A 22,510-nucleotide genomic window follows, 5' to 3' on the forward strand; every position below is an offset into this window, starting at 1 on the left:
GTAGGTAAAATGCCTAATAAGGTGCCTCGCATATAACAGGCCCTAAATACTAAGCTGTTATTACCCGGATGTACTCCCTGTTTGCTTCCCTAGGGCAGGTCTAGCATGTTGTACACACGTAGAGAAGATGAGGAGGACCCGCTCTTATCAACAGCAGTGGCACTGCCTTTGCTTTTTCCTATTTCTGGTGACCCTTGTCTCTCTTCTCTTGTCTAATGGTGGGGCAGGGTAGAGGGTGGAGGGGATGTGAAACAAAACACATTCCCACGGCTTCTCAAGGGCCAGCAGACATTCTAAAATTTGACTAATCTGCCCTCTAGTGGTAAACATAATAATTTCCACCACTTTTCCCCCAACTGGAGTTGAAATAGAAAATGCCCATAAAGGCATAAAGGACAGCATCTGAGGTGCTCGCCTCACCTCCCACTACTGGTTCTGCCACCACCATGTAAAGAGAGGAAAGTGCCTAAAACTAGCCCATTGCTCACTTACTTGTATTAAGGTTTTGACGGTCCTTCTGAAAACACACACCTGTGCCTATGCCTGTGCCTAGGAGGAGTGGTCTGCCTGAGAATCCTTTAGCTTGAATGTAGCCAGCCTGAGGAATGAGACTCAGTGGGATGAGGTCAGGAAATTCCATGGGAAGTCAGCCAAAAAGTGAGCCATAAAGGGGTCCGCTGGCTATTCCAAATGTAAATAGCAGAAGACAAGATGTGTAATACCAGGCACACTATTTAGTCTCTCTGAGCATGAGTTTTCCCATCTGTAGCACAGGCATGATGGTGATAATTCTGCTCTCAGTGAAATGCTTGCTAAGCCATAGATCATGTAACAGTTTTGTTATTTTAAGTCTCTCTGAACACGGTATATTGGGACTGGTGTTGAAGGTGAAAGAGGGGCATGTACTTAAAACAGACACCCCTCATCTGAGCTGGGCTTTAGGACATCAGGGAATGGATTATAAAGTCATTAGGCTCTGTAGTAAGAGCTGCGGAGAGAGAGCACAGGATGACTAGATCCCTACTGGAAGGTTTGAGGGAAATTTCAGTTGTGGAGTTCTAATAGTGAAGTCTTAGGAGCAAAGATGGAAGGGGAGGGAAAGAAAAGGGGGAAAAAAGAGCACAGAAACTTGAAACCTGAGAAGGGCTATTGGAGATAAGAGATTTAACTCACAGAAATAAGACAGGGGATTTTTCTAAAGGAGAAGAGTCAACAGGAGCCCAAATGTGGAACCCACACTCATGACCTAATCACCTCCCAAAGGCTCCACCTCCAAACACCACCACAGTAGACGTTAGGACTTAATATATGAATTTGGGGGAGACACAAACATTCAGTCTATAGCTGAATTGTCTGTTTGGTCATCTGACCACAGACGGGGAAGTGATCATCATCCCTACAGAGAGGGCTCTGCGTCTTGTATCTCTTTATTCTCATGGTCTAATAAGGAACCTGGTCATTACAGGTGTTCATTAAATGTTGAATTAATGCATCTAACGAGGTAGGACAATCATCTCATGAAATAATAAACAAATAGTTAACCCATGTGAAATAGCTCTACGTATAACATTTTATAGGCAGGAGAAGACTTCATGGATGAGGCAGGACATGAACGAGAACTGGAAGACATGGTATGGTATGAAAAGCACTTGCTACAACACTGCCAGGAGTGATGTGACATGCCAAGCACGTTCTAGGGACTTTACCCCCAGGAACCCATTTAATCCTCACTGCAGCCTTGAGGGCAAGTACTGTTATCATCCAGATCGCAGCCAGTCTGGCCTCAGGGTGGGCTCTCTTCCCCACTGTGCTGGGGACTGGTATGAGCCCCAAATCAGAGACGGGAGTTGTCACAGCCCATCGTTGTCCAGCTGAAGAGCAGTGTGAAGGGTGTCATGAAATAAGTGTGGATGGATAAGAGCCCCATCATAATAATAATCACATTTGCTTAGTAACATTGCGTTGGTGTTTTGCAAAGTGCTGTCAGATTCATCAGTTTGGATGACTCTAACACATTCCTGTGAGTTTGGCATGGTGGATATTATGATTCCTTTTTTACAAATAAAGGAACTAAGGCTCAAAGCTATTAGTGACAAACTCAAACCCTGAGCTCTGCTCTTTTTAGTGCCATATTTTGGAGGTTCTGGAAAGCTATTAAGAGACACTAGAGGGAGATTGGTTCAAGATGGTGGAGTAAAAGGATGTGCTATCACTCTCTCTTGTGAGAGCACCGGAATAACAACTAACTGCTGAACAATCATCAACAGGAAGACATTGGAACTCAGCAAAAAAGATACTCCACATCCAAAGATAAAGGAGAAGCCACAATGAGACGGTAGGAGGGGCACAATCACAATAAAATCAAATCCCATAACTGCTGGGTGGGTGACTCACAAACTGGAGAACACTTATACCACAGAAGTCCACCCACTGGAGTGAAGGTTCTGAGCCCCACGTCAGGCTTCCCAACCAGGGGGTCCAGCAATGGGAGGAGGAATGCCTAGAGAATCAGACTTTGAAGTGTAGGGGGATTTGATCACAGGACTTCGACAGGACAGGGGAAAACAGAGACACCACTCTTGGAGGGCACACACAAAGTAGTGTGCACATCGGGACCCGGAGGAAGGAGCAGTGACCCCACAGGAGACTGAACCAGACCTACCTGCTAGTGTTGGAGGGTCTCCTACAGAGGCAGGGGGTGGCTGTGTCTCACTGTGAGGACAAGGACACTGGTAGCAGAAGTTCTGCGAAGTGCTCCTTGACATGAGCCCTCCCAGAGTCCGCCATTAGCCCTACCAAAGAGCCCAGGTAGGCTCCAGTGTTGGGTTGCCTCCGGCCAAACAATGAACAGGGAGGGAAACCAGACCCACCCATCAGCAAACAAGCTGATTAAAGCTTTACTGAGCTCTGCCCACCAGAGCAACACTCAGCTCTACCCACCACCAGTCCCTCCCATCAGGAAACTTGCACAAGCCTCTTAGATAGCCTCATCCACCAGAGGGCAGACAGCAGAAGCAAGAACTACAATCCTGCAGCCTGTGGAACAAAAACCACATTCACTGAAAGATAAACAAGATGAAAAGGCAGGACTATGTACCAGATGAAGGAACAAGATAAAACCCCAGAAAAACAACTAAATGAACTGGAGATAGGCAACCTTCCAGAAAAAGAATTCAGAATAATGATAGTGAAGATGATCCAGGACCTCGGAAAAAGAATGGAGGCAAAGATCGAGAAGATGCAAGAAATTTTTAACAAAGACCTAGCAGAATTAAAGAACAAACAAACAGAGATGAACAGTACAATAACTGAAATGAAAACTACACTAGAAGGAATCAATAGCAGAATAATTGAAGTTGAAGAACGGATAAGTGACCTGGAAGACAGAATGGTGCAATTCACTGCTGTGGCACAGAATACAGATAAAAGAATGAAAGGAAATGAAGACAGCCTAAGAGACCTCTGGGACAACATTAAATGCAACAACATTCGCATGATAGGGGTCCCAGAGCGGAAAGAGAGAGAGAAAGGACCAGAGAAAATATTTGAAGAGATTATAGTTAAAAACTTCCCTAACATGGGACAGGAAATAGCCACCCAAGTCCAGGAAGCACAGAGAGTCCCAGGCAGGATAAACACAAGGAAAAACATGCCGAGACACATAGTAATCAAACTGACAAAAATTAAAGACAAATAAAAATTATTGAAAGCAACAAGTGAAAAATGACAAATAATATACAAGGGAACTCCCATAAGGTTAACAGCTGATTTCTCAGAAGACACTCTGCAAGCCAGAAGGCAGTGGCATGATATATTTAAAGTGATGAAAGGGAAGGACCTACAACCTAGATTACTCTACCCGGCAAGGATCTTAATCAGATTTGATGGAGAAATCAAAAGCTTTACAGACAAGCAAAAGCTAAGAGAATTCAGCACCATCAAACCAGCTCTACAACAAATGCTAAAGAAACTTCTCTAAGTGGGAAACACAAGAGAAGAAAAGGACCTACAAAAACAAACACAAAATAATTAAGAAAATGGTAATAGGAATATACACATCGATAATTACCTTAAACATGAATGGATCAAATGCTACAACCAAAAGATACAGGCTTGCTGAATGGATACAAAAACAAGACCATATATATGCTGTCTACAAGAGACCCACTTCAGAGTTAGGTACACGTGCAGACTGAAAGTGAGGGGATGGAAAAAGATATTCCATGCAAATGGAAATCAAAAGAAAGCTGGAGTAGCAATACTCATATCACATAAAATAGACTTTAAAATAAAGAATGTTACAAGAGACAAGGAAGGACACTACATAATGATCAAGGGATCAATCCAAGAAGAAGATATAGCAATTATAAATATATATGCATCCAACATAGGAGCACCTCAATACATAAGGCAACTGCTAACAGCTATAAAAGAGGAAATAGACAGTAACACAATAATAGTGGGGGACTTTAACACCTCAGTTACACCAATGGACAAATCATCCAAACAGAAAATTAATAAGGAAACACAAGCTTTAAATGACACAATAGACCAGACAGATTTAATTGATATTTATAGGACATTCCATCAAAAAACAGCAGATTACACTTTCTTCTCAAGTGTGCATGGAACATTCTCCAGGATAGATGACACCTTGGGTCACAAATCAAGCCTCAGTAAATTTAAGAAAATTGAAATCATATCAAGCATCTTTTCTGACCACAATGCTATGAGATTAGAAATCAATTACAGGGGGAAAAAAACATAAAAAAACACAAACACGTGGAGCTAAACACTGCTTTACTAAATAAGCAAGAGATCACTGAAGAAATCAAAGAGGAAATCAAAAAATACCTAGAAACAGACAACAATGAAAACATGATGATCCAAAATGTGGGGATGCAGCAAAAGCAGTTCTAAGAGGGAAGTTTAGAGCAATACAAGCCTACCTCAAGAAACAAGAAAAATCTCAAATAAACAATCTAACCTTACACCTAAAGGAACTAGAGAATGAAGAACAAACAAAACCCAAAGTTAGTAGAAGGAAAGAAATCATAAAGATCAGAGCAGAAATAAATGAAATAGAAACAAAGAAAACAATAGCAAAGATCAATAAAACTAAAACCTGGTTCTTGGAGAAGATAAACAAAATTGATAAACTATTAGCCAGACTCATCAAGAAAAAGAGGGAGAGGACTCAAATCAATAAAATTAGAAATGAAAAAGGACAAGTTAAAAAAGACACTACAGAAATACAAAGCATACTAAGAGACGACTACAAGCAACTCTATGCCAATAAAATGGACAACAGGGAAGAAATGAACAAATTCTTAGAAAAATATAACCTTCCAAGACTGAACCAGGAAGAAACAGAAAATATGAACAGACCAATCACAAGTAATGAAATTGAAACTGTGATTAAAAATCTTCCAACAAACAAAAGTCCAGGACCACATGGCTTCACAGGTGAATTCTATCAAACATTTAGAGAAGAGCTAACACCCATACTTCTCAAACTCTTCCAAAAACTTTCAGAGGAAGGGATACTCCCAAACTCATTCTATGAGGCCACCATCACCCTGATATCAAAACCGGACAAAGATACTACAAGAAAAGAAAATTACAGACCAATATCACTCATGAATATAGATGCAAAAACCCTGAACAAAATACTAGCAAACAAAATCCAACAACACATTAAAGGGATCATACACCATGTTCAAGAGGGATTTATCCCAGGGATGCAAGGATTCTTCAATATACATCAATCAATGTGATACACCATATTAACAAATTGAAGAATAAAAACCATATGATCATCTCAATAGATGCAGAAAAAGCTTTTGACAAAATTCAACACCCATTTATGATAAAGACTCTCCAGAAAGTGGGCATAGAGGGAACCTACCTCAACATAACGAAGGCCATATATGACAAACGCACGGCAAACATCACTCCCAATGGTGAAAAACTGAAAGCATTTCCTCTAAGATCAGGAACAAGACACGGATGTCCACTCTCGCCACTGTTACTCAACATAGCTTTGGAAGTCCTATCCATGGCAATCAGAGAAGAAAAAGAAATAAAAGGAATACAGATGGGAAAAGAAGAAGTAAAACTGTCACTGTTTGCAGATGACATGATACTATACATAGAGAATCCTAAAGATGCTACCAGAAAACTACCAGAGTTAATCAATGGATTTGGTAAAGTTGCAGGACACAAAATAATGCACAGAGATCTCTGCATTCATATACACTAATGATGAAAAATCTGAAAGAGAAATTAAGGAAACACTCCCATTTACCATTGCAACAAAAGAATAAAATACATAGGAATAAACCTACCTAAGGAGACAAAAGACCTGTATGCAGAAAACTATAAGACACTGATGAAATAAATTAGACATGATATAAACAGATGGAGAGACATGCCATGTTCTTGGATTGGAAGAATCAATATTGTGAAAATGACAGTACTACCCAAAGCAATCTACAGATTCAATGCAATCCCTATCATATTACCAATGACATTTTTTACAGAACTAGAACAAAAAATCTTAAAATTTGTATGGAGACACAAAAGACCCCGAATAGCCAAAGCAGTCTTGAGGGAAAAAAACAGAGCTGGAGGAATCAGACTCCATGACTTCAGACTATACTACAAAGCTACAGTAACCAAGAGAGTATGGTACTGGCAGAAAAACAGAAATATAGGTCAATGGAACAGGATAAAAAGCCCAGAGACAAACACATGCCCCTATGGTCAACTAATCTATGACAAAGGATGCAAGGATATACAATGGAGAAAAGACAGTCTCTTCAGTAAGTCGTGCTGGGAAAATTGGACAGCTACATGTAAAAGAATGAAATTAGAACACTCCCTAACACCATATGCAAAAATAAGCTGAAAATGGATAAAAGACCTAAATGTAAGACTGGACACTATAAAACTCTTAGAGGAAAACATAGGAAGAACACTCTTTGACATAAATCACAGCAAGATCTTTTCTGATACACCTCCTAGAATAATGGAAATAAAAACAAAAATAAAGAAATGGGCCCTAATGTAATGTAAAAGCTTTTGCACAGCAAAGGAAACTACAAACAAGACGAAAAAATAACCCTCAGAATGGGAGATAATATTTGCAAGTGAATCAACGGACAAAGGATTAATCTCCAAAATATATAAACAGCACATGCAGCTCAATTTAAAAAAAACAAGCAACCCAATCCAAAAATGGACATAAGGCCTAAATAGACATTTCTCCAAAGAAGACATTCAGATGCCCAAGAAGCTCATGAAAAGCAGCTCAACATCACTAATTATTAGAGAAATGAAAATCAAAACTACAATAAGGTATCACCTCACACCAGTTAGAATGGGCATCATCAGAAAATCTACAAACAACAAATGCTGGAGAGGGTGTGGAGAAAGGGGAACCCTGTTGCACTGTTGGTGGGAATGTAAATTGATACAGCCACTATGGAGAACAGTATGGAGGTTCCTTAAAAAACTAAAAATAGAATTACCATATGACCCAGCAATCCCACTACTGCATATATACCCTGAGAAAACCATAATTCAAAAAGATACATGCACCCCACTGTTCATTACAGCACTATTTACAAGAGCCAGGTCATGGAAGCAAATTAAATGCCCATTGACAGACGAATGGATAAAGAAGGTATGGTACATATATACAATGGAATATTACTCAGCCATAAAAAGGAACGAAATTGGATCATTTGTAGAGACGTGGATGGATGTAGAGACTGTCATACAGAGTGAAGTAAGTCAGAAAGAGAAAAACAAATATCGTATATTAACGCATATATATGGAACCTAGAAAAATGGTACAGATGAACCGGTTTGCAGGTCAGAAATTGAGACACAGATGTAGAGAACAAACGTATGGACACCAAGGGGGGAAAGCAGCGGGCGAGCCAGGGTGGTGGTGGGATGAATTGGGAGATTGGGATTGACATATATACACTAATATGTATAAAATGGATAACTAATAAGAACCTGCTCTATAAAAAAATAAATTAAATTAAAAAAAGAGAGAGACATTAGGGTTGATGTATTATGTAAAGAGAACCACTGTAAGTTTTAGGCAGGGCAGGAATGCTTATAAAGGTCTGTCTGGCTGAAAGATTGTCCCATGTCATCACTTTCTGGAATGCTGAGGAAAAATACAAGTCTAACCATACAGAGATTGCAACAAGCATAAATTAATTCTCTCAGCTGTGCTTGGCTGTATTATAGAAGTGCAGAATTCTCCTCAATATGCCTGTTTCAACACATTACAAGCATTTAAATAAATATTTTACTCCATCAACACAGTGACACCATATGCATTATATTATCAATACTCTGTTCCCTTTAAAATTGCTAGACTATCTTAGATCCCCACCTGTCTTCTTCCTGGTGCCAAAGATTTATAGCTGGGGTTCCTCCTTTCTGGAAAATGTAACGGGTTTACCATATGTGTTGGATCTCTGGGGTAGCAGACACATCAATCGTCTCCTCAATAGTCATTTCTTCCTTCTTTCTGCTAATTTAAGCCCTCAGGAAGCCCACAGACTTCTGATGGCCACCTCACTAGCTCACCACTTACGTGGCAACCACACTTTAGACTCAAACAGGGCACTAGCTGGGAATAAAAGCGAGCAAGGAACGTGCAGGCTGTTGCACTTAATATGAGGTATTGTGAGAGGCTGTTCACATGTCTGCACTGCCTTTTCAAGGGTAGGATCATATCTGTCCCGTGCATTTGTTATATCCTCAATATCTGGTTCATCACTGTATCCTCAGTCAAAGTACTTGGTTGGCACTTAGTAGTTGCTCAATGAATAGTCAATGAATGAATGAATACAACATAGCCAAAATGCTTATAAGTGGATAATTACCATCTTTGGGGGGAAGCATGCCATGCAACTTGCGGGATCTTAGTTCCCTGACCAGTGATTGAACTCAGGCCATAGCAGTGAAAGTGCCAAGTCCTAACCATTGGACTACCAGGGAATTCCCAATTACCATCTTATTAAGATGCCCACTATGTAGATACATTCCCAAGTTTCTGGGTGAGAGCTAATCCATCATAAAGATAACACCAACCCATCCTATTATTACTCTCCTGGACATGCTCCATCAAGGGAGATGAAAGGAACAATGGTTTCTCAGTTCTGTGCTCAATGCTTCATGTAAATTATAGATATTATAATCCCCATTTTATAGGTAAGGCAATTGAGTCTCAGAGTGACTGATATTCTAAATTCGTAAGTGGCAGAGCTGGAATAAGAACTCCAAATCCAGTATACTCTTTCAACCACACCATAAACCTATACCACAAAGTGGCCATGGTCTGTATTAGTAAAATGTAGGGCAGTTGTCCCCAACCTTTTTGGCACCAGGGACCAGTTTCGTGGAAGACAATATTTCCACGGACGGGGTGGGGTCTGGTTTAGGTGGTGATGTGAGCAATGGGGAGCGGCAGATGTAACTTCCCTCACTCGCCCACCACTTACCTCCTGCTGTGCAGCCCAGTTCCTAACAGGCCATGGACCAGTACCAGTCCGTGGCCCAGGGGTTGGGAACCCCTGATCTAGGGGTTAGTATATTTTTCCCATTCCCTCACTTTTAGCCTGTGTGTGTCTTTAGATCTGAAGTGAGTCTCTTGTAGGCAGCATATATTTGGGTCTGGTTTTGTATCCATTCAGCCAGTCTACATCTTTTGATTGTAGCATTTGGTCCATTTACATTTAAAGTAATTATTGATAGATATCTATGTATTGCCATATTCTTAATTGCTTTTGGGTTGTTTTTGTAATCATTTTTGTTCCTTTTTTCTTCTTTGGCTCTCTTCCCCCATTTTAGATAGTGTCCTGGTCTGCCTCTGTTACTTATTCATATTATGATTCATTTATTTCCCGTTTTCTATTCCTATTTGGCAATAAATTACTCTGTCCTAAATTTGCCTCACATGGGGCTTTGTGTCAAGCAGTGTTTCTCAAACTTTAATGTGTGTATAAACTGCCTGCAAATCTAGTAAAAATGCAGATTCTGCCTCAGCATACCTGGGATGGAGCCTGAGAGTCTGCATTTCTGACAAGCTCCCAGGTGATGCCAATGCTTCTGGTCCTTGGATCACACTTTGCGTGGCAAGGGTGTAGATTATTGTTATATTCATAGGGAAATGGAAATAATTTTGGATGAAGAGCACTATGACCAAATAATGCTGATTCTTGTTGTATAAAGGCTGGATCAGTTAAAGCAGGTCAAATGGCAGTAACAAACAAACTGCAAAGTGGACATTGCCTGTCCGGAGTCTGCACAGGTGGTCAAATTGTAGTATGATCTTTTATAGCTATGTATATATTTTTATGTAGGATATTTACAACCTTTCCTAGTTGGTTTTTATAACTTAACTTTTTAAAATGTAGTCTTTACAACTGTTCTATAAGATAGGAAAGGTATTAGCGTCCCTGGCACATGGAGTGCCCAATAAATGTTGGGTATTTTCATCCCCATTTTATAGATAAAGACGGAGCCTCAGAGAGGTTAACTGTTGGTCAAGCAGATGTCCAAACCTACATCTTCTGACTCCAGCTGCAAAGCTCTTCCCCAGCCCACCTAATCCTCCTCAACTGCTGTGTACATGTCTGGGTTGTAAACAATTTCCTTTTTTCCCGCTTTTCATTCAGACTTCCCTGTCTTTTTTTTTAAGTATGTAACTCATGGTTTACACCCTCATGGCTTAATAAATATTAGTAATATTAATAAAAATCATATCAGCTGAAAAAGATTTAAAAGATGAAACAAAATTAATTTCCCTATTCTTTCCTCTCAATTCTCACTCTCCCTAAATAAATGGCTCAATTCCTCCCACCTCCGGATCTACCCACACACATTTTTTAAAAAATATTTATAGCTTTTAAAAGCCTTTCCCAGCCCATCTTTCCTCTCCTGCTGAGCACTCTTAATCTCACTTCTGTTACTGGCTGTAAATTATTCTGAGATACTATCACTTGTTAAGCTCTTGTGGTGTTTATGCCAGAGAGAGAGAAAGGCTAGTTGGCAGATGGTCAGATGGAAGTTTGATTACTTCTCTTCTTGCAGTGATTCCCTTTCTTCTGGACTTTATACATGAGAATTATTGAGGGCCCCCCTACCCCAACTTTAATGCAAATCTCCCATATTGAATGTGGATAAAGATGAAAGGAACTCAGAAAACAGTGGAACTGGCCGGTGGGCGCCAGGCCCAGGCTCACGCGCCAGGACGCCGAGGCAGAGGGGCGCGCTCCGGCGAGCCGGGCGGCCGGCGCCATGACGCTGTTCCACTTCGGTAACTGCTTTGCCCTGGCCTACTTCCCCTACTTCATCACCTACAAGTGCAGCGGCCTGTCCGAGTACAATGCCTTCTGGAAGTGCGTCCAGGCCGGGGTCACCTACCTCTTCGTGCAGCTGTGCAAGATGCTGTTCCTGGCCACTTTCTTTCCCACCTGGGAAGGCGGCATCTATGACTTCATTGGGGAGTTCATGAAGGCCAGCGTGGATGTGGCAGACCTGATAGGCCTAAACCTTGTCATGTCCCGGAATGCCGGCAAGGGGGAATACAAGATCATGGTTGCTGCCCTGGGTTGGGCCACCGTCGAGCTCATTATGTCCCGCTGCATCCCTTTCTGGGTTGGAGCTCGGGGCATTGAGTTTGACTGGAAATACATCCAGATGAGCATTGACTCCAACATCAGCCTGGTCCATTACATCGTCGCATCTGCCCAGGTGTGGATGATAACACGCTACGACCTGTACCACACTTTCCGGCCAGCAGTCCTCCTACTGATGTTCCTTAGCGTCTACAAGGCCTTCGTCATGGAGACCTTCGTCCATCTGTGTTCCCTGGGCAGCTGGACGGCACTTCTGGACCGAGCGGTGGTGACGGAGCTGCTGGCCCTCAGCACCCTGGCCCTGTATGTCGCTGTTGTCAACGTGCACTCCTAGGCTTGGTGGCCCAGACTTTCACGTACCTTTTCCCTGTCTCCAGGTTTCAGTGAAGTAAACAGTATTTGGAAAAAAAGAAAGAAAAAAAAACAGTGAAACTGTTACCATCAGAGAAACATCTTAAACTGCTCCAATCCTGAACGGCTTCCATTGCTTTTTAAGGGGCAGCACTGCATAGCGACCAGTCACACTAATGTTGTTACTGCCTAGGGGAAACTCTTCCTCTTGATCATTGCTTATTAATGTTCATTCCTAGTGGGGTAACAACACTAGAAGCTAAACCTATATACCTATCCCTAAGCCAATAAAATACAAAAGGACCTAATTAAAAATTAAACCCTGACTATATTCAATATCTTGTAATAACCTAGGAAACAAAAACAGGAATGTGAAAAGATATCTGCACCCATGTTCATTGCAACATTACTTACAACAGCAAAGATATGGAAACAACCTAAGTTGGATAATGCGACTGTAATATATATATATATATATATATATGAAAAAAATTAAACCCCAAACGCTAATAAACACATTTCAAAGGTTTTTTTGTTTAGTTTGGTTTGGTTTTGGTTTTGCCTCCTGCAGTCTGAGATGAATGTATTAAAATAAAAGCCACAAAAGATAACATTTATGGCATGCTTTGTGCTAAGCATTGTTTTAGGAGTTTTAAACCTCATAACCTTTTGAGTACTTTTACTACATCCCTTTTAAAGATGAGAAAACTGACTTCTCAGGAGGTTGAGGAACTAACTCAAGGTCACAGAGTTGCTAAGCCAGAAATTTAAGCCCAGGCAGTTGGACTGTAGGTCCAATATCTTAACTTTGATTCTATGCTATTTCCCAAGATGCCCAGATGTCGTTTGCCTGTGAGAATTTAAATGTAAACCTACAGCCTCTTTCAATTTGCAAAAATAAGAGAAACTCCCATTCAAAGCAGCTTAAGTAAAAGGTCAGGGAGAACTTAATGGCTCCTACCAGTAAGCTTTAGAAAGAGCTCACATCAGGGATGGCTGGATCCAGGCACTTGACAACTGTCAGGATTCTCTCTCTCTTTGTTCCTGGCTGAGTGTCAAACTTATTCTTTCAGACCAGCTTGTGGGTGACCACATGGTGGGAAATCTTGCTGGGGAATCTCCAGCTTCATATCATAACATGAGCTCAGAGAGTTAAATATTCATCCTGCTGACTCCAGTAAGAAAATTCCTGTGAAAGACTCTGATTGACCCAATTTAGATTATGTTCCTATCCTTGGGTCAATCTCAATGGCAAGGGAGATAGAGAACTGTGATTTGCCCAGTCTGGGTCACATGCCTGCCCCTGTGGCCTGGAGGGCTGGGTCTGTATGAGAACAGGAGAGGAAGTTTCCTATATATAAAATAGCTGCTAATGTATCTAACATGGTTTTGGAGTTTGTAAGTGCTCTTTTTTTTTTTCTTTTTTGCTGTACGCGGGCCTCTCACTGTTGTGGCTTCTCCCGTTGCGGAGCACAGGCTCCGGACGCGCAGGCTCAGGGGCCGTGGCTCACAGGCCCAGCCGCTCTGCGGCATGTGGGATCTTCCCAGACCGGGGCACGAACCCGTGTCCCCTGCATCGGCAGGCGGACTCTCAACCACTGCGCCACCAGGGAAACCCGGGAAACCCTATAAGTGCTCTCTTTGATTCATGCCTTTGAGTCTCACAACCAGCCTGTGAAGAGGGCTGGTCAAGTACTACTAAGGAAACGGTGGTGAATTAAAGATGGCCGCAGATTTTTTTGTCACTTCATTGAGAGATGGCTTTTTTTCCCCCTTCACTTGAATTTGGGCTGGCCCTATGAAATTTAATCAGTACACTGTGGCAGAACTTACTATAACTATTTCTCAGCCTTGCCTTTAAAAGGACTTGCAATTTTCACTTTCTTGCCCTGGAAATACTTATTCTTTGGACACCCTCAGGAAACTCAGCTAGTAAGAAGTCCAATCCACACGGAAAGGGCACATGAAGGCACTTCAGTCAACAGTTGCAGCTAAGCTTTCAAATGACAATCAGGATCAACTGCTAGTCATAATGAGTGAGCCATTCTGGACATTCTGGGTTGGCTTGGTTGGCAACAGTAGAGAATCAAACTAGAAACTAAGGCTCATTGGCTTAGTGTCCTACAGCTGGAAAGTCTCAGAGTTATGATGCTAAACCAAAACTCTGACTCTAGGCCCACTGGGCTTTCTTTGATTCCTCAGTGCCTCCTATTAAAACCATAACAAGTCGTAATTCAAAACCTTCAATTGTAAGATTTCTGCCCAGGATGGAGGTAGAGGAAGTGATGCATATAATTCATTCATTTATTCATTCATTTAACCAACATTTGAGAAGCTCTATGTGGCAGGCAACTGAACAAAATGCACTCCTGGTTCTTGAAGAATTCAGAGTCTAATCAACAGAGTGCCTAATAAACAGGTCATTTCAATAAGAATTGATAAGTGCCATGATGGGGAATGTGCAGGGTGCTCCTGGAAAACATGGTGGGCACTAAAACTAGCCCAAGGCATGAAATAATGGGCACACCTTTTGTTGGGTGTGGGAGAGTATCTATGAATCTGTGTTGAGGATGTTGAAGAGGTATGTTTAGAATAAATACAGCTATTCATTAAGATAAATGTGACAGGAAACGGATAGGGAAGCAGGGAGGAAGAACCCCAGTATTTGGGATAAATACATGAACTCTAGTCTTGGTTGTACCCTTCCCTTACATGTGCTCTTGGCCAGGTCACTGAATTTCTCTGTAACTCAGCTTCCTTGTCTGTAAAACCAAGTTGGATCACACTATTTCTTCTTCATCTTCTTCCTCTTTTTTTTAACATAATGGTTTCTCTTCTTTCTTGATATTTTAAAAAAATTTATTTATTTGGTTGCACTGGGTCTTAGTTGTGGCAGGGAGGTTCCTTAGTTGCAGCACATGGAGTCCTTAGTTGTGGCATACGAACTCTTAGTTGCAACATGCTTGTGGGATCTAGTTCCCTGACCAGGGATCGAACCTGGGCCCCCTACATTGGGAGAGCAGAGTCTTATCCACTGTGCCACAACGGAAGTCCCCACACTATTTCTTCTTTGTGTACTTGACAGTTCCTTTCTCCAATTCCTTTAAGTCTTGGTGTTCCTCAGAGTTTGGTCCTTAGTTCATTGCTCTTCTCATTCTGCAAATTCTCCCTAAATGATCTCATCCACTTTTATAGCTTTGGTTATAACTCATATGGAAATGAAACCTGAGTCTATACGCTAGCCCAGTTCTGTGGGCTGTCTACCATTGTATTCCTCTTCTTGCTGCACGTCATTCCACAGGCATATGAAGCCCAACATGTCCAGAGCTGAGCTCATCACCTTACCCACTAAACTGACTCCCACTTCTGACTCCTCCCTTGGTTACTGGCAGCACCATAATAGTGCTCCTCAAGCCAATGACCGTGAAGTTAATTTCACTCTCCTTTTTCCTTTAAACTCACAAGCAATTGTTTGTCAAGTACTGCTTATTTTGCCACCTAACTATTTCTGGAATTCATTCTTTTTTCAAGATATCCCAGAAATGGCTCAAATTTAAAATGTTCAAAACTTAACTCATTTTCCCTTCCCAAACCTGATCCTCTTCCTGTGTGTTCTAGGAGAATGTTATCCCCATCCACTCAGTTGCTAAATATGGAACTTGGGCATCACCATTGATTTCTCCCTCTTTTTTTGCCTTCCATAACCAGATAACCATCAACTCCCGATGTCTGACCTCCTATTTGCCTCTTAAATCTATCCACTTATCCATTCTTATTGTGATCATTTTTCACTTCCTGCAGCAGAATCCTAATTGGCTTCCCTGCCTTAGCTTCAGTCTTAACTTCCTCTGACTTCTTCTCCACAATGAAGCCAGATCTGATCATATCAGCAACTTCCCTCTCCCCCACTCCCCATTTTCCAATTCTTTGAATCCTGGCATGTTTCACCCTCTAGACTATAAAATCTAGGATGGGGTCATAATCCATTCACCCTTGTCTCCCCTGCACCTAGCACACTGTACTTGGCACAGAATAGGTGCTCAATAAATATGAACCCGCGCTCATCCCCCTTTCTGACTCTCCGTTATTTACAGCAGGTAAATCCTTGACATGTTCTAGGTGTGGCAGACCTCTGGAGGCACAGAGTATCATGATACGGTTCACTGTTGCACGAGTTGAAAGCTATCAGAAAATAACTGCAAAATCAACGTATCTACTAAACAAAAACAGACTCACAGACATAGAGAACAGACTAGTGGTTGGGGGGGCAGGGTAGGGGAGGGAATGAATGGAAATCTGGGATTAGCAGAGACAAACTATTATATATAGGATGGATAAACAACAGGTCCTACTGTATAGCACAGGGAACTATATTCAATATCCTGCGACAAAGCATAACGGAAAAGAATACGACAAAGAATATATGTGAATAACTGAGTCACTTTGCTGTACAGAAGAAATTAACACATTGTAAATCAACCATAGTTCAATAAAATTTAAATAAATAAATAAATAACTGCACCGTAATAGTACCACATGAATTGCACAGCCAGTACACAAAAGGATGCATATCCCAAGGAATCTTCATGATGGCACTAAAGACTAACGTCACCCTCATGGCTCTGGGTAAACGTGTTCCCCTTTCCGGACCTCTGTTCGCGATCTGCAAAATGAGCACGTTGTGAGAGGTGAGATAAAACCCATGAGCCGCCCCCGGTGTGAGAAATTACCGGGCCGACGGAGGGCCTGCGCGTGCGCGTGCGCAGGAAGCGGGCTTTCCGGCGCGGCAGTCCCGGCGGCCCCCGGAGGAGGCGGGACGAGGCGGGTTCCCGCGGTTCCGCCGCGCCATTGGCGGGCGGTTTGAATGACGGAAGTGACGGGAGCTCGGCGATGGCCACCACGCAGGCGCACAAACGGCTGTCGGGAGGCTGGTGTGTGGCGGCCGCCGAGACCTTCTCTGTCTGAGCCGCGGTTCCTGAGTCCGGGGTCCCGTTTCCCGGGTGAGTGACGGCCGCGCCGCGTCCCCCGCGGCCGCAGGCGTGCACGACTCCTCGAGGCCGCGAACCGGGAGTGTGCTTCGGATGAAGGGGGTGCCGCGCACGCAGCACGGCCCGCGGTTCTCCGGCCTCGGCGGGCCGCGGGCCCCGGCTGGGGTCGGGCTGGGGTCGGGCTGGGGTCGAGCAGGCGGCCGGGAGGAGCGCCGGCGCAGCGGGCACGCGCGTCCCGACCCAGACCCGCCTGCTTCGTGCGAGAGGTCACTCCGGGGCCTTCGGCGCGGGTGGCTTTGCGCGTCCTCCCGGGATCGGGTCTCGCGGGGTCCCTGAGCTTCCAAGTCAGGGCGGCCGGGAGGGCCTTCGCGGTCGCTACTGTGAACGCTTCTGGCTGCGTCCTGCCCACCCTGCCCCCCGGTCACCTGCGGAGTGGCCTCAATCCTGGTAGCCGTTTAAGAGCACTGCCTGGAATTGTTTCATGCGGAGAGCGTACTCTTTCTCGGTGTCTCTCACCTTTAATTTCTTAGATATTAAGTCCTGCCACAAACCCGAGCTTTTACAACAGTGGGGAATTTTGAATCTTTAATATTTAGAAAATATTTGGCAGTTTATATTCGTTAAGTCACATAGTCATCAGAACAACCTGTTGGACACGATATTGTGATTCCCCTTATATAGTTTAAGGAAACGAGACCAAAGTGACTTAAGGGTCTTTCTTCTTTAAAGTGGTAGTGTTGGGCCTTGAACCCAGATCTTCTAAGTCTGGTATATGTGATTACGATGTGCCAGCTGCCATTTAATCCTCAGGACAAAGTCTTGCAAGATAAGTAGCAGCACCTTTATTATTTGTCAGTTAGAATACATACAATTTGAAAATCCATATTGGTATGAATAAATACTAAAGTGAGGGAATGGGGGAAACTCTTTCTTACAGTAGGATTCCAGTTGGTAAGTGTAGACGGAATAATGGAAATAGAGAATACCTTTTGACAAATGCCTTAGTAATTGTTTCAGGCAGTCATCAATGGATACTAAACTCAGTTGGTAGAAGTATGGTGAGGAACATGATATTTATATAGCCTCAACTATCTCCACCAAATACTTAAAGAGGAAAAGTAGTATGTACAGTGGATAAACCCGTTAGACACCTCCTTAATCAAGTGATCAAAATTTGCATCATGTTAACATCACTTACCTCCTGGTGTGATGCACTGAGAAGGGTGCCTAGTGACTTCTGCAGTGGTCTTGGCAAAAATGCATAACCTTAGTCCAAACACAAGAAGGGATTAAACACATCCACATTGAGGGACAGTCTGCAAAACAGCTGGCATCTTTTAAAAATGTCAAGATCTTGAGGGGAAAAAAAAACAGACTGAGGAAGGTCTCAGATTAGAGGAGTTGAAGGAGGCAAAACAATCTTGGCAGCCATTAGAACGTAATTCATAGACCCTCAGCCCCGGTGTTCTGAAATCTGTTTGCATGGATGCCTTCTATGGACTGCTCCTAGTTAATGACTGAGCCTGGTGTGGATGTGAAGGCAGGCCCGTTCCTAAGACAAAAGGGATTCTGGCTTAAGGACTCCCCAGAAGTCTTGCTGAACCTTCCTTAGACTGCATGGCAGTCTAAGAGGCATCTATCCAACTTTCCCTTCCTCCTTCACTCAGTGTCTGACTTTCATGGAAGTCTGAAATGCTCCCATCTTTTACCAGCTCCCTCCCCATTTTCCCTCACACAGAATTTCCCCTAATAAAATCTTTGTGGGTTTCATCCTGTCTTGGCATCTTGCAGGACCCAGAGTAACACAACAGTCAAAGGATATGTTTCCCTTGGCTTGGGTCCTGGTCCAGAAAATGGACCTTAGTGGGATAATTGACGAAATTTGAATACTGTCTGTAGATTAGTTAAAAGTATTGTGCTAGTGTTAATTTCCTGGTTTTGGTCATTGTACTACGGTTGACATTTAGAGAAGCTGGGAATTCTAAGTCAGATTATTTCCAAATAAGTTCAAAAATTAAGAAAATGGTATACAAAAGAAAACAGTTATTCTGTCACATGTTAGGAGGTAAAAATAACAAGTGTATTATGTTTTCCTGTAATCCTCTAGGAAATGAAATGGATGGATACTCAAAACACTGAAAAGTTAAGTTTTTTTCTTTTTTGTTGAGGTTTAACTTAGAATTAAATACACAAACCTAAGTGTACTGTTTGAGGAATCCTTACATATGTATACACTTGTTACATTTGTGTAAAATCATCATACGGATTAAAATATGGAATATTTCTAGTACTCCAGCAGGCTCCTTTGTGCCCCCTCCTTCTCGGTAGTCTCAGAAAGATGACTGACCCCTATTTTAACCTCTTTCATCATGGATTGGTCTTCCTTGTTTTTGAATTTCATGTAAATGGAATTTTATAATATGTCTTTTTTTGCTTTTTTCTCCTTTGGTACTATGTCTGTGGGACTTACCAGAAATTAGTTTTAATAGTTTGAATATGAGTGATTTTTCAGAGACCTTCAGACAAATGAATAAAGATGCATTGTGAAGACAATTTAATCTTGCTCAATTTTTTCTTCTTTGTTTAGTTCTTACCTGTTTTTCAGTCCCCACTCGCAAAATATACTGGCTTAAACAGAATTTTCCTCACTCTATATATTTTAGCATTTCAGAAAGTTAGGAGCCATATGGAGTAAGAAAACGGGATTCTTCCCTTGGTTCTGCCAGTAGATATTGTCACTTGGGTCAAGTCCTTTAACTTAAGAGGCCTTTGTTTCTTCTTGTCTAAAATAAAGAGAACAATTGGCACTTTTCCAAAGTTTTGTGAGTACATTACCAAAGCCTTGTGAGTATCGGCTGAGTGGGATGCACTGGAAAAGATTACTCCTTTTTTGGCATCAGATTGTAACAGTGACCACATATATGTATGTAGCGCTTTACATGAATTAACTCGTTGAATGAGTCATTCATTCATTCAGTCAACACACTGAAGGACCTGCTTACATTGCAAGGCACTGTTTTTAGGCTATGCACATAAAACCATTAATAAGATCATTCCTGCCCTCATTGAGCTTACGTTTTGGCGGAGAATTCATTGAGAAAGTATTAGTTGCTATTAGATAACACCAGCTTCTTCTGGCTGCTGTTTTTACACCTGAGTGAAAGCAGTATCTATCCATAGTGTGTGAAATAATGCCTGGTAGTTGTTATTCATTGTTATTATTTTAATTTGAATATTAAAACTAAAAAAAAACTAGAGCCTCGGTCCTTTAATTGTTAGGAATCTAACTAGAAAGGGCAAGCTGTAATTGATGAAAAACAAGAGGAAAGTGATACCAAGATAGCATAAGGTTAGTCCCCATATGAATGTGAAGGTAATATTCATTACAGGTGGGCAAGTCAGGAATGAGTGGTAGGTGGGTGGAACAAGAATCACTGGAGGGCAGCTTCAAGGAGAAGTGGTGCTTAAGCTTCGGAAAGGGAATTCCCTGGTGGTCCAGTGGTTAGGACTCTGCACTTCCATTGCAGGGGGGCCCAGGTTCGATCCCTGGTCGGGGAACTAAGATCCCACATGCTGCGGTGCAACAAGCCCACGTGCTGCAATTACTGAGCCTGCGCGCCACAACTACAGAGCCCTTGCACGACACCTGCTGAGCCCTCACTCTCTGGAGCCTGTGCACTACAACTAGAGATAAGCCCGCACGGCACAACAAAGAGCCCTCACACTGCAATGAAATATCCCATGTGCTGCAACTAAGACCTGATGCAGCCAACAAACAAATTGCTATTTGTAAATAAGTTGGACCTAGTTTACCCAAATTATTTTATTTGCAAGTACACAGCCCTTTAAATGGTAAAAAGTATTAATATGAATTTTAAAAATTATTCTAATCTTTGCTGCCCTACTTTAATAGATATATATTTTTTAAAAATCAGAACCTTCATATTTAAACTACTACATGAAAATGAAGAGAAAGGTGGTGAATGCCGCCGGCAAGCTGAGATTGAGTCCTAATGAGGAAGCCTTCATTTTAAAGGAAGATTATGAAAGAAGACGAAAACTAAGATTGCTACAGGTAAGATTTATTTGGAACATAGTGTCAAATTCTTTGTCTTCCCCAAATTATCAGTATTTTTTACATTAGAGTGTTTTAAATAAAATGTCGCATTTAACAGTCTTTTCTGGCTGTACAAGAGCCCTGGTTCTTGCGTATTAACTAGTTTTGGAACATTTGAAAAGTATGATGAAACAGTAAATAAATTGAAGAAGAGTTTGAGGATAAGGACTGACTCAGTAATTATTAGGAAATAGTTCATTTTTTGAGACTATTAAATATTTAGCAATATTTTTCTTTTCTTTTTTCTTTATATGTATGTGTGTGTGTGTGTATATATATATATATATATATATATATAAAACGTATATATGCAATACTTATTTCCCAAGATCTTCCCCCAATAAATTTGCAGAATACATCATCTGACATAAAGGCAAAAAAAAAAAACCCAAAAAACAAAAAAAACCCAAACAAAAAAACCTATGAATCAATACAAAAACATAGGCCAACATCCCAACCCCATTGCTGAAAATAGTTCATTTTAAAAATCATATGTAACTGATGAAGATTCGAGCAAGAATATTTGAATGACTTTGAAGAAGACTTACTTCTTCAAAGATAATTAGCTACTGAAATAAATTTATTCAGAAGTTGTCTATTCTTCGTCTCTAGAAGTCTTTTTAGAGTTACGTAGTTAAGTCTTTGTGAAACATTTTAGGTGCCATTCTGTCTAGAATTGGGGATGATGTATCACAGATACGGAATTCTCATCTAGATCTTTCTGTACTTGTCTGGGCTATAAATTTTATTGAATCATGCTTACCAATTTAGCCTCTTGTATGTTATTAGAATGATAATGGCAGTCCGATTAGATCTCTGGGGAGGGAACATAATTGCTAATCATGGAACTTTAGAAGTAGTCTTGAGATTTTAATTTTTCCTCCATCACTTGGATTTTCTGCTTTAAATAGGCCTTATCTAATATAATATGAATATTCAGGAGAATTGATGTAGCTAATACCTAACATTTAAGTTCCTGTTTCCAAATAGCTTTTCAAAAAAGTTGAAGGAAGCCTCTTTTCATAAAATGTGTTAAATACTCATCCTTCAGGTTCGAGAACAAGAAAGAGATATCGCTTTACAAATAAGAGAAGATATAAAACAGAGGAGAAATCAGCAACTCACTCGTTTGGCAGAAGAACTAAGGACAGAATGGGAGGAATCACAAACTCAGAAAATAAAGAACTTGGAAAAACTGTATTTGGCAAGTTTAAGAAATATGGGAGAGGGGCATCAACAAGCCAAAGAAAATGTAAGTGAGCACTTATTTGACTACCTTCCTGTGGTAGTGATACTTGTTAAAAGCAGATTACAGTTGTTAGACACTTATAAAAATGTTTTCATGTATAGAATTTGCTGTGGGCAGCCTGAACTTTTTTGTAAAT

At 41.5% G+C, this 22,510-nt stretch overlaps 1 protein-coding gene, 1 non-coding gene and 1 pseudogene across 11 annotated transcripts in view; all 3 read left to right on the top strand.

The window, feature by feature from the left end:
• The first annotated feature begins 11,289 nt into the window (after positions 1-11,289).
• On the top strand, positions 11,290-12,091 carry LOC111167953 (BOS complex subunit TMEM147 pseudogene; annotated as a pseudogene).
• Positions 12,092-16,869: 4,778 nt separating this feature from the next.
• The window catches only part of CEP295 (centrosomal protein 295), a 51,713-nt gene continuing 46,072 nt past the window's right edge, over positions 16,870-22,510 (top strand). For 6 of the 10 annotated variants that reach the window (XR_004022633.2, XR_004022634.2, XM_022561389.3 and 3 more), the window contains exons 1-3: positions 16,870-17,020; positions 20,944-21,083; positions 22,177-22,377. Coding sequence is in view for 8 of the 10 variants with exons in the window: in XM_022561389.3 (XP_022417097.3) it covers positions 16,885-17,020; positions 20,944-21,083; positions 22,177-22,377 (477 nt within the window). In the remaining 2 variants the exon portion in view is untranslated. Of the gene's footprint in view, positions 17,021-19,115; positions 21,084-22,176; positions 22,378-22,510 lie in introns of those variants that run through there. The other 4 variants (XM_089915399.1, XM_022561383.3, XM_089915398.1 and 1 more) reach the window with 4 other exon arrangements.
• Positions 20,493-20,566, top strand: TRNAG-UCC (transfer RNA glycine (anticodon UCC)). The gene has a single exon. It is a non-coding gene; the product is annotated as a tRNA-Gly (tRNA).

This window comes from Delphinapterus leucas, chromosome 7 (genome assembly GCF_059928025.1).
Source record: "Delphinapterus leucas isolate spDelLeu-1000000601 "Yukka" chromosome 7, BTC_Dleu_Yukka2, whole genome shotgun sequence".
Lineage (NCBI taxonomy): Eukaryota > Metazoa > Chordata > Mammalia > Artiodactyla > Monodontidae > Delphinapterus > Delphinapterus leucas.